At 52.8% G+C, this 12,859-nt stretch overlaps 1 protein-coding gene across 1 annotated transcript in view; it reads left to right on the plus strand.

Annotated features, from left to right (window-relative positions):
* Csmd1 (CUB and Sushi multiple domains 1) overlaps positions 1 to 12,859 on the plus strand; it is a 1,642,653-nt gene that overhangs the window by 1,304,845 nt on the left and 324,949 nt on the right. Inside the window, exon 12 of the mRNA XM_012517218.2 lies at positions 3,160 to 3,272. Within this exon, the coding sequence (XP_012372672.2) occupies positions 3,160 to 3,272 (113 nt within the window). The remainder of the gene's footprint in view (positions 1 to 3,159; positions 3,273 to 12,859) is intronic.

Raw genomic sequence — 12,859 nt, forward strand, 5'->3', positions numbered from 1 at the left:
ACTAAAGTCTAAATAGCCAGAAATAAGTTTAACAGCTAGAAAATACCCAAGTTTTGAAATTAAGACATCATACTTGAAACTAGAAGCAATTTAGAATTGAAAAACAATATTATTAAATATTGTCTTAGCTGTAAGCCTGTGGCCTCTACGTATACATTAGAAAGAGTGGAAAAATAGGAACTGAAGATGCAAGCTACATGTCATGAGTTTAAGTGATAACAGAAAACTATAACCTATCATATAACAAAGAGGAAAAGAGTTAATAGAAAATGTTCATCCATAAAATAGAAAATGGAAAAATTCATTAAGATAATATTTGATTATTTGATAACTAATAAAATTTGTTAACCAATTTAAAAAGCAAATCATGAGGCCGGGGAGATGGCTCAGTAGATTAAGCGCTTGCCTGGCAAGCACAAGGGCCTGAGTTCAATCCCCGGTTCCGCAAAAAAAATAAATAAATTTAAAAAAATAAAAAGCAAATCATATTTCTAAGCACACAGAAACATAAAAACCCAAAACACAATAGCCCTAAAGCAGAGAATGACGCACTTGTGCACATACCTCGGCTGCACGGTCTGGAGATGAGAAGGAAACGGAGACCCAGAAGAGGGGACGGCAGCCATGACGTCTCCAGCACTCGGCCCTGGAGCAGGTGGGCATTCCAGGCTAAGTGGCGATGGAGTGTTTAAATCACAGGCTCTGAAGATTAAGTGAATATGAACCAAGGACAGGTTTGCAATGTAAAGCTATTAACCCTGAGAGACAGAGATGTAGAACAAAAACTTGACAAGGGTGACAAATCGTCCTTAACCCCATAGCAAAGTTCATGAAAGATGAAGTGGATAAATTGAGCTTTCCTGAAGTGAAAAAGTTTGCTCTATGAAAGAACATAGTAAGTTAATCAAGACACAAGCTACCGACCCTGAGGAAGTGTTGGACTGACACATCCAGCAAAGGGTGTGTGTCACCGCTACGTTATATAAAAGAGCTCTCTCGTGTTGGAAGAAATAAAGGAGAGAGACAGGGAGGGAGCGAGGGAGGGAAGAGGACGGAAGGCCAAGCAGCTCGCTTAGAACAAGGCCAAGGACACGAGCAGACGCTGCAGTCAGGAGTGCACAGGTGGTGAATACATTCATCACAAGATGGCCAAGAAAACTAGTAATCAGCTAAATGCAAGCTGAAGCCACAGTGAGGTGCCACTACACGGGTGTCAGAGCAGTTAAAGACATAACAACGCTGGGTGTTCACCGAGGACAGCGAAACTGCCCTCCTGCTACTCAGTTGGTGGACATGGAATGGGTAAGCCCAGCCTGGGGGTGACCTGGCAGCTGGTGGAAGTGGAATCATGACCTCCAGGTGGAATGGTGACCACGTGACCTAGCCGTGGCACGTACTTGTGTGGGAGGACTGGAGATTTATGTTCTAGGGAAGCCTGCGCCACATATTCAAAGCAGCTGTCTGCGTCCCCTACCAAGTGTGGGGTCAGCCCAAGCACCCTAGAGCAGGGAACAAGAAAAAGGGTGGGGATGCCTGCAGCATGGAACCACCCCGGGAGCATGCAGGACGTGCCTGGGCACAGACGGATGCCCGACACTGGGCTGGTCCCGGATGTGCTCCAGCGAGCTCAGTCCATGCAAGGTGGACGTGCTGCCATTCCACTGATGTAGCATGTTGAGTGTGAGCCGTGGAGCCAGAGCCGTACAGTGGGCAGGCTGAGGAGGAGCAGCGGCGGCCTGGCGGAGCTCGGGGTGCGACCCTGCAGGTCTCACGGGGACGAGACCGCCCTGTCCGAGCACACGGAGGATGCACAGCCCTGCACGTGGCATGGCTTTTGCAAAGCTACACACACACGCACACACAAAGAAGATGGGAAACTCAAGTAAGAGACACCACGCTGGGGCTGGGGAGATAGCTCAGGGGAGTAAGTGCTTGCCTGACAAGCACAAGGTCCTGAGTTCGATCCCTGGAACCACAAAACAAAACAAAAAACCCACAAGCTTAAAGAGCCATAGGTTGGGTTGGTGCCACCTGCCTGGGCCTCACGGCCCACCTCGGCTTTGCCACCTGTTAATGTTGTGGGAAGCCTGCTGAATCCCTGTGGTCTCTTCGTACTGCTCGGACTACTTCCCATGTATCTACAGCTTCCTGGTTGAAAATTTTAAAGCTACAGAAATATCTGTCATCCTCTTCTTGTAAGGTCCTAGAAATTCATGGATGTGAAGTACTGTACAGCCACAAAAACTAGCAGGAAGAAGTGTCACCCGTGTCTGCTGAGCAGCGTGCTACGCATAGCATGGTGAATCTGCAGATGGCTGTAGGGAAGCGCGCACAGCTGGGCCTGGCTGTGCCACAGTGGAAGGGAAGAGGTGTGGGCCCGAGGTGGGGTCTGCATGGGCCGGCTGTGGCCACGCCTGGTGAAATGACTGTGCTAAGAGCCACGCTTCCCGTTTCATTAGGGAGGTTTATTCGGATTGAGCTCATTTCTTTCTTGCTCTTTTTCTGTTTGAACCTTCTTTTCTGTCAACATGTGAGTTCGGTCAGTAGATTTAGGGTTGCTTTTCACTGGCGGCGGGCAGCACCTGGGACTGCCTTGTTGATGCACAACCGCGCCCCACCGCCCTCCACTTGCTTGGACGTGGACATTGCTAAGCAGCCCAGTGTCCGTAAGGGCTCACACCCCTTCTGGCCACGCGCTCTGTTCCTTTCCACACTCTCTTCGTGTCTGATGACCTAGAATGCGCTCTTCAAAAGATTCTGTGAGGAAGGCACATGACAGTCCCCGACTCCTGGCCCACGCTTTTGTCGAGGGACGGTCCATTTCTCACCTGGGCCTGGTCTCACATCAATCTCCTGATGCATGAAGCACCAGTGCCGCGGGGCTTATCTCACCGTGGTGTCCTGTGGGACTGTCGCTGCTCTTGCAGGCCTGTCCCGGTTGCGTCAGTGCCAGCCCAGCACTAGGAGAAGCCCCTCAGCTTCAGGCCAGTGAGGTGGCCAGTCACACTAAGATGACTTTTAAAGTAAAGCAGAAGTCTGCAGAGGTGTGATGACGACTGTGAGGCGCCCATGATCAGTGGCTCCAGTGCGGGGCGCAGTCACGGAAGAGGGTCTGTGGGGCCGCCTTCGCTAACAGCCTGCGCATTTCTTCCCCTGCAGACTCACGGGCTCCCGTGTCCCCGACCTCATCGTGAGCATGAGCAGCCAGATGTGGCTGCACCTGCAGTCCGACGACAGCATCGGCTCGCCGGGATTTAAGGCCGTTTACCAAGGTAGGGCGGAAGCCACGGGGCACAGGGAAGTGAGAGGACAGTGCGGGCCAGGCGTCTGCGAGACGAGCCAAAGAAAAGAACAGTGGGACAAGGCTTGTCAGCAAGGGCAAACTGTCGCAAGTTCTAGAAAGTCCTAAATACTTGGGATCCTTTTCATGCATGAACTTGACTGGGAAAACGTGTCTTTCTTTGTGTGACCCTGGTGCAGCAAAATAAAAAAGGACACACAGTGTGCAAGGTAGGTGATGGAACAGGGCCACGTCACAGGTGTCTCCCAGTGTCACGTTGGTCAGCGGTTTAAATAATTTATGGCCTCATTCGTACGAAAAGTGAAAAACAGCAATAGGATACACGTGAGATCACTTACATTTCTAAGCTCTGTGAGCCCATCCATGCACCTGAAGTGAACGATCTAGACTTTCTTTGTGAACTATTTGAGAACTCGGAAAGTTGTGGAAACCTGAAAGCAGTGCAAATGGTTGTCCACCACCAGATGCAAGTGGAACGTGATTTCTTGTGGAAGAGATGCACTGGCTCACTGCCTGGCGGGTGCTGGCGCCTTGGGCCCTGGGATGTGCACCTCAGCGTTGGCCGTCTTGCTTGGGCACACTTGCTTGGGATTCTCTTCCAAGCAGTTTTCCAAGTGTGTTCCTAGAGCTGCAATTCTTGACTGAGTTTTATAGAATTTTTGATATGATGAACTTTGGGTACATATGGGGAATGAGTCCCTCTATTTTTGAGATTTTGAATTTTATTTTACACAATTTTACTTTGTGAATTTGTGTAGATGGATGGTCTGTATTTTCCAGCTGCACACTGAAAGAGCATTTTCAGTTGCAAGAGAAGGTAGCACAAAGTTACTGCACATGAGGTCAGTGAGGCAGAAAACAACACAACTCTGGAACTAGAGCCCTGGGGTGGTTGCCAGGGGCCCATGGGTGGCCTCATCACGGTGTCCCTGCACTCTGCCCCAGGGGCAGAAGCAACCTGATCACAGCCTGACTTGAGCATGCTTAGATACCTCTAAAGTGGGAAACAGGTTTGCTTTCGTTAAAAGAACAGGGGGAGACTGGGAACTTAATGAGGCTTAAAAAAAAAAAAAAGTTACAGCAAAATAGTCCTGCCCAGATCCCACTAAAACGTGAGGACTAGAAGATATACGTAATTGCTGGGTTCCTCCTGACATTTAGGCTTAGGCATAACTTTTAATTGAGCTCATACATGACTGTGCAGTCATTCAGGAATGTGCAGAATACTTCCCACACGACCGCCGCTTGCTGCTGCCTTTGTAGAACCAAAAAGTGCCAGTGAGAAAACAAACACTTCCAAATGAGACAAATTTCAACAGGCATGAAGATGCATACCCCAAGGTGTGCAGTTCAGAAGGTGAAAAGCGACACAGTTTCCGGACCATGGGTGCTAACTAAGCCTGCTCAGGTACAGTGGAGATGCTCCTGGGTGGCTGTGGCTTAGCCTGATGGCCAGACCACACTGGTTACCAGGACATTCCACGGCAAGTAGTCGTGTGTTCACCATGGTGATGTCTTAATTGCTACAAGTCCAGATGTCGCAGATACACTTCCTGAGATACTGCTGAGACAATGCTATGCGTTTGCTTTTTTCAGCGAAACAAGTGAGCTAGTATAACTTCGAAGTTTAAAACAATGAAAGAATTTTCCCAAAGAAGGCATCCTGGAAATTATTTCAAGTGCTGTATTAAACTAACATTGGCGAGAAGACATAAATGATCACATAAGAGGAGTCGTTCGTGAATTATATTATCATAAAACATATGCAGCTGATATTTGCAAGCAGTTTAATTTTCTAGCTTCGGTAGTGAGTGGTAAGGACAGAAACAGGCGCACTCAGCCAGACCCGGGGAGAGAACCCAGGGCTCCCCTAGTCTTTGCAGCTCCCTGCAGCTGCAGCCCTGATGGAGCTGGCCCTGACCTGAGCTCTGTCCAGCCTGTGGCGAGTCCCTGGCGTCCGCGGGGCTGCTCTTGCTATATTCTGGGTCCTGAATCGGTTGCCTTTGATGTTCTTTGTTGTCACAGTAATAACACTGAGCGCAAGCTCATCCCGGTCGCGTTGGTGTCATCTGCCGCAGCTGTGTACGCTTTGGGGGGGGGTAAATGAATGGAAGTGCTCCCCATGATGTGCTGTTGTGGGAAGGATGAGACCTACCGTGGCTCACACTGGAGTTATTTTGGTGGAATTGAGTTCGCTGTGACAAGTTCAAGCGGAAGAGACTGAATTGGCCGAGTCCAGAAAGTGTGCGGAGGCAGGGCGTGAGTGGCGTCCGCACGGGCGCCGCGGTCCGGAGCCCGGGTCTCTGTTGCCCATGGGACGCATGGAGCTGATGCCACCCCGAGAGGAGAGGACGAGAGTCCCCTCCTGGCAGGTCCTCCCTTTCTCACCAGCGTGCGTGGTCCGGGGCTCCTCCGCTGACGCTGGATTCGCAGCCCTGCGTTGGCCTGGCCTGTGCAGGCGGACGGACTCGGGGTGCTGCGCCACTGCCGGTGCTGTCCACGAGGAAGTGAGCTCACAGCCCCACCCGAAGGGCCGGTGAGAAAGAGCAGAAGGTGAATTCACCGAACAAAACGGAAACAACAGCCGCGCCCTAGAGTGGCTCCGAGCAGGAGGTGGCCAGCCCGTGTAGACGCGATCCTGCCTCGTGCCAGTCTGGGTGGTCCCTGCCCTGGGAACACCACTGACAGTGACCTTTAGGTTTTCTTTTCGAGTTCCATTTTGTTCCTCAGAGACAGAGCCTCCCCTTACTAAGAACGCGGTGAGCCGCGTCTCAGTACCGTAAGCCATCACTGAGCACTGAGATGATTCGCCCGCTGAGCTCGAGGCTGGAGCCCGACTCTTGGCTGCAGGGACCGCCGCCCCTGCGCTCCTCGGGCTTTCCACTCATTCTTCTTAACTTTCACCCTCATGGATTTTCAGCCACAGAGAAAACTGAGGTGCGAGGGGTGGGCAGAGCTCCACTCTGTGGGCCTGGGGCCCCGATGCTCTCCCACTGCAGCACTGGAGGGGTACAAGACCTCGGCATGGGGTGCTTCCTACCGCCCGTGAGCCTGGAAGCAGAAGTGCGCGCCCCCAGATTCTACCGGGCAGAGGAGGTGACCCCCTGCGGCTCCCTGGCCTCGTGGGCCTCCGTCTTCCCGGCACTCGACAGTGAGTGTGATTGCGCCCCCGCTCCACGTCTGCACACACACAGCTCTGGGCAGGCGGTGGCAGGGCACTTGTCCTTAACAGAGTTTGGTCTTTATTCTTGAGTGGCATTCAAATCTGTGCTCTTTTCATTTCATACATTTAAGTTCATTGTGATTGTTAGACTCTTCTGAGTTGTTCTGGTTTACAGTGGATCTGGCTTCCCTCACTGGTGCAGGAGCGGTCCCTGGAAGGGCTCTCTTCCTAAGTGCAGCCTGTGTGCTGAGCCCTGCAGGGCCGCTCCCTGCGCTCCACTGGCAGTGCCCTCTGGCGCAGGTGGGTCTTTGTGACTCCTGGAACTGCCTTTATCTAGAGATCTGTCTCCAACTGGTAGGAAGCAGCGCTCCATTTTGTCATTTTTCCAATGGGAACTAGCAGTGACTAGGAAGAAGGCGTCAGTAACCCCAGGCAAGGAAGAGCAACACACCCCAGCAGAGAGCAGGCCCAGCGGGAGGGCCCCAGGCACTGGCTGGGCTGGGACGCCCTGCGGCTAAGGCACCCCCTGCCTGCTGGCCACGCGTGCATGGGCTCCAGGGGCCCTTGTGATGGGAGCTGGAGGTGAGCGGTGTGCAGACCCTCCTCCAGCAACTTCTCCCGCTCTGGGAAAGGCTGCCTCCTAGGAGGTCAACCCTACAATGCTCACAGCAGGAGTGACATCCGTGGGGGACATTCCAGGGCAGTGGTGCAGACAAGGGGGAGCAGTGTGCAGACAAGGGGGAGGAGCGTGCAGCCTTCAGCATGGATGGAAACAGCAAGGACTGGGTCCTGAGGCGGGCGGGCAGCACAAGGGCAGGCCCCTGCAGGCAACCAGCTCTTCCTCTCCTCTCTGCTCTTTGGCCATGGACTCGCCCTCAGGCAGGGTCCTGCCTATGACAGATGAGAAGTGCCGGGTCCTCTGAGAGCTGCTTGCTCTGGCCACTCATGGCCTCAGAGGGCTGGGCACACAAGGGCCTTTGGCACATTCTGTCTCCATAGGGAGGACCAGGTGGCCTTCGAGGTCCCCACGTGTGGGCAGAGCAGCTTGTGGGGGCAGGAGACAGCGGATCTGAGCACATCTCACACGGGAGCCAGGGCCCCTCCAGCCAGAGCCTGCACCTAGCCCCAGGCCTCCCTGTCCCCGCAGAGCTCAGCTCCTGGGCTGCAGGCCTGAACCCCCGACTCTAGTGCCTCTAACACCTTCCCTGCACAGGACTCACCAGATGCACTGCCTGTGCCTGGTCCTCAAAATCCACCTCCAGACAGGGTCTCTGCGGTGAGCCCTGAGCCTTGCTCACTTTCATTTCTTCCATGTTCAGCCTATTTTCCTTCTCTGGCCCATAGCTGTTCACCCTCAGCGCTAGGTTGCTGCCTTTACTCCACTCAGGTAGTTGGTACTCTTGAAGCCACCTCAGGAGCACACGGGGCGGCGCCTGCACATGGCCTTGCGGTGGTGAGCGGGCTGCGCGGAGCCCTGGAGCGCCCGTCCTTCCCGGGGAGACTGTCTTCCTTTCGGCAGTGCGTGTGCTTCCTTGGTCCGTCTACTGCTCTTCTGATGTTCGGCTAATCCTCTCATAACGAGGCGCTCAGAGGACAACTGCTGGTGCCGGGCCTGCCCTAACTGTGAGGAGATTTCCACCTTCCTGAAAAGGAAGTCATCTTGGCTAGCTTCTTTCTCTTTGCATCTCCGACTCCTCTGCTGGCAAGTCATTACGTGGGCACAGATGGCATGCTAACGATGTCCTGTCTTCCCCCAGCTCAATTAGTGCTAGAATTTTTCCACATGTTCTTGAAGTTAAAGAAAATTTATTAGGGCTACCAGCTGGAATTCACAAATAATAACTTGAGCAGCTCTGACATACACTGAGAGTACCAGCAAGTTCTTAGAAACATCCGAGTTCCAAGGCCTAGATTGTCTTATCACGTGTATTTTTTTGTTTTTAATTTTAGTACAGGGTCTACAGGGTGTTCAGGGTCTCGCTATGTAGATCAGACTCATAGTGATTCTCCTGTTTTCAGCCCCCCAAGTGCTGGGATTACAGGCGCGTGCCACCATGCTCAGTCTCAATTGCCGGCTCAGCGTGCCCTGGGGAGGGGCCCACACAGCACGCTGGGGATCGAACCCCGGCCCCTGCGCTTTGCCTAATCGGGCGCTTTATTCCGCAGAGCTATCTGGCTGGCCCTTGTTCCTATATGAATTTTACATACGGCTTCCTATTTGAAGCACCTCTCTGCCACAACTCCAGGTTTATTCATAATATGCATGCTTTCCGGGTCCTGTGGGTACACTGTGTGTGTGTGTGTGTGTGTGTGTGTGTGTGCGTGTGCATGTGTGTACATGTGCACTCATGTACCACTATCCTCACAAATGTACCTGAGCAGATCTGGCTCAAATGAACAATGTGGAACAGAAAATGAGTTCCCCATGAAAATGTAAGTCCCTGCTTTAAGGAGACCCAGCAGACACTCCAACACCGCTCTGCCCCGGGGACGGGCTGGCAGGCTCTCCTCGGCAGCTGGCCGCAGGGCCCGTGTGGGGAGCACCCCTGACCCCTGCAGGTCAGTGAGGGTGAACGCTCCCAGGGCTTGCCCCTCGCTGTCTGCCTTGCGTTTGCACACGCTCCCCATCGGTGGTCTGGCTTGAAAGCGTGCGTCCTTGAGAAGACTTCTCAGCCCGGAGCCCGCTCTCGGCTCTCTGCTGGTGACTCAGCAGCACTCTGCTGCCTAGTGCCACAGGACTGAGAGCACCCGATGACCTGCACGTGCCTTTTCTGCTGTGGGTTGCTAACGACAGTGGCACTGCGTTCTGAGATTGTCCATGTCACGGCACTGCAATTTTCAGAGCAGGTGGCTGCAGAATTAAATGAAAAGCAGAATGTGCCCAAGGAGGTTTGTGAGTCACATCAAATTGTGAGGGATTTGTAGGCATCGCTTACGTGGGGATGAGTCCTTTGGCAGCCTCTCCTGCCGTCTCAGGAAACAGGAGAGGTTCTGACAGAAAAGCCAGGCATGTGCTGCAGGATGTTACCATTTCCCAGTAGTACAGAAAACTTGGAAGAAACCAAAAGAGGCACCAAAGTGCTATCCCTGGGAACACCCACAGCATAATGGGAAGCCGGAAGGGGGTCCTCGGGATTCATGGAGTCTCCAGTCATGTTCTACCCAGAGGGCAGATGTGGAAATACCAGTACACAGTCTGCTCAATGTAGGATGAATCTGTAATAAAGGACCGAGTTCGCAGATTACATAATTTAGCTCTCATGCAGGTGAAGGGGTCATCGAGGTGGAAGGGGCCATGTGGGTGTCCCTGAGACTTCGGCAACTGGAAATTTCCAGCCATGTCCAGATAAGACAGACCTGCTTGGCTGATGAAATCAATACACCCAGGAGCTGGGCACAGAGGTGCCCAGTAAGGTGGCCTTCTGGACCAGGTGGGAGGTCTGTAGCCCAGAAGGGGCGGGACAGGCAGAGTACAGGGTGCCACTGTGGAGCAGCCAGCAGTGACCTTCCAGCAGCCCAGTCCAGGGTCTCAGGAGTGCCCAGCCAGCGCTCCAATCCCTCCTGCTGCCTGCGCTTTCTGGCAGGGGTCCAGACATGCACGAGTTTCCTTCCATTTCAGTTCTCGCATCTGCACAATGGAGCCCCGGATAGAAGCTGTCTCACGTACATTTGCACAAGCGTGTGATGTATTAATGAGGAAGGAATTGAAGTTCACACCCAGTAACTGCTCGGCGAGCATGCCGTGTGAGAGGCGTTGCGCTCTGCACAGAAATATCACCATTATCAGCATCAATCAATCAGTCGATCTGTTGCTCAGGGAGAAGCAAGCAGAGGCAAGCGCTGCTCCCCAGTGTGAGGATCCAGCTCTTGATTGGTGCCGTGCTCCTAGCAGGGCTCGCCTGCCTTTCAGCAGAGAGCATGTAGAGCTGGATATTTGCGATCCGTGCTAGCGTCACTAATAGGAACATAACAGCACCCTTCTCACTGCAGATATTCCCCAGCTCCGCAGAGAACAACTCTGGGAAGGAAGGTGAGATACAGAAACTACGTCTGTGCACTCAGCCGTGGCTTCCCCATGCGGGGCGCAGTAGCCGATGCAGATGGCTGAAGGCAGCAGAGGCCAGGCTCGGTTCACGGTGGCAGGAGGCTCGGCCTGCGGTCCATTGGCTGCAAGGCAGGAGCACCATGGCGGAAGGATGCACTGCAGCCCATTTCCTTATTTCAGGGAAAGGAAGGGAGCAGTGCTAGAGATGAAGGGGCCAGCCCCGGATAAGCTACTCAAGGCTCCACCTGCAGGCACCTGGCCCTGCCCGGGGCAGGCTTTCCTAATCTGCCAAGCGTTTCCTAAAACAATGAATCTGAAAGACCAGGTTAGCATAACATTCATGTACACATGTAGTGACGTGTGTGTGTGTGTGTGTGTGTGTGTGTGTGTGTTCAGAGTCTGCCAAAAATGCAGGAAGAAAGGCTTGTATGCGTATTCTAGTGCCAGCTTTACTGAGACAGCACGGGAGGAACGCCCCTTGCCCTAGGCCTCTGCAATGACAAGAGATGCCCAAGGGGGGCCCACCCAGTGGCCTCTAGGTATTGGTCAGCATTGCAAGCGGCTGCTCGGGGGACCTTGGTCACTGAGACTGCTGCACATGCATTTTCAATTCTTCGCTAAGGCCCGGCACTTAGTGTGTTTCCTGAGATGCATGAGCCCTTTAGGGTCCCCCAGAGAGAAGCATTAAAGTACGTATGCAAGCTTGCTTTTCCTAAAGTATGTATACATCGTGTGGCAGATCTATCGATTTAGCAATCAAAGTCCAGCTCTATTAGCTGCTCTTCTATAAATCAAGTTGTGCACACACGCATACAGATCCTGAGCAACAGATGCAGATGTGCGCAAAGAAGCAAAACGAGGCGCAGCTGGTGCGGCCAGCTCCTGGAGCGGCGCAGGGCTCCTCAGCGCCCTGCTGCTCAGAACGGGCTGAAGCGAGCAGAATTGAGCTCTGAGCCATTGCCAGCTTATGACAGGCAAGACATAAATTAGGAAAGGTAAATGAATAAAAGCTCTTGCTTCAAAACGTAAAGTGGGATGAGCTTGGGCAGATGGGCACCTGGGCTCCCGCTGCCTCCCCAGCTGTGCGGCCCTGGGGCTTTCCAGGCGTCTCCTGGCGCAGGCTGGGCTGTCCAGCGCAGAAGTCCCAGCCTCATGCAGGGCCTGGCTTGGGGCGGGTGCAGGTGTCCATGGTGTGCACGCTCCCCTTTGAGTTTGAGGAAGCTGCCAAGTCGCCTCCCGAATGCTTCTGTCACCCTAGAACCCTGCGCACACCTGGAGCTGGCTCCCGGCCCTCTTCTGCTGTTTGTCCAGCTGTTTCCAGAGCTCCCTTTGCCCACACTCTCGCCTGGGGGAGTCCACTGAGCATTGTAATGCCAATTGTCAGCCTCCACACAGCTAATAGAAATTAGGACTTGAACCATATACGATGGGGGCTGGGGCAGTGGCTCAGTGGAGTAAGTGCTTGTCTGGCAAGCGCAAGGTCCTCAGTTCGATACCAATGAAAATCTACTTAATTTCACATTTTGGATGCCAGAAGAATAAGCTATCTTTTCTCTGAGAAGCAGGGACAAGGGCTGGACATGAGCCCTGCGGCGGGACAGCGTCGTGGAAGACCTCTCGGCTCCCTGAATTCCCAGGCTCCCTTGCTCACTGCCCTTCCCTCCACCCCCTCGCTGCACGCCCGCGGACTCTGTCCTGTGGGGTGCCCTGGATCTGCGATGGCTGCGCCGAGAGGCTCTGCACCCTCCAGGGCTTCAGAGGTGTTTCTTGATTCATTTCTGAATTTCATTAAAGAACCTTATCATTAGCCTGAGCAAATTACATTCTTATCTTACATTTCTGTGGAATTAAAAAAAAAAAAACCTTAATAACAGAGATGAAGGTAGTTAACAGGAGTTTGATGAAAACCATTGTTTGGCAAGACAGTATTATGAACACTGGATTTTCAGAATGTGGTCTAATAAATTGCTTTACATCTAATAGATCTAAAATGTGGCTATTTTCTGACAAATAGTATTAATGGAAAAAGCATCCCATGGAATATAAAATCATCTCCATGTTCTAGAGTCAATGAACATTAAGTAAGTTCTTTTCCTTTCATCTTCATTAAAGATTTTCAGTACTTGAGGAGGGAAGTCTTCATTTTAATGGTTTAAAAAATAGATCTGTAGGAATTCTGACATGGTTAGGTGTGGCTCAGGTTTCTGTGTGCCTCAAGTGTCTGTGTGGCTCACGGGTCTGTGTGGCTTGTGGGTGTGTGGGGCTCACGGGTCTGTGTGGCTCACGGGTGTGTGGGGCTCACGGGTGTGTGGGGCTCACGGGTGTGTGTGGCTCAAGGGTCTGTGTGGCT

This window comes from Octodon degus, unplaced genomic scaffold (assembly GCF_000260255.1).
Source record: "Octodon degus isolate 3935 unplaced genomic scaffold, OctDeg1.0 scaffold00155, whole genome shotgun sequence".
Taxonomy (NCBI): Eukaryota; Metazoa; Chordata; class Mammalia; order Rodentia; family Octodontidae; genus Octodon; species Octodon degus.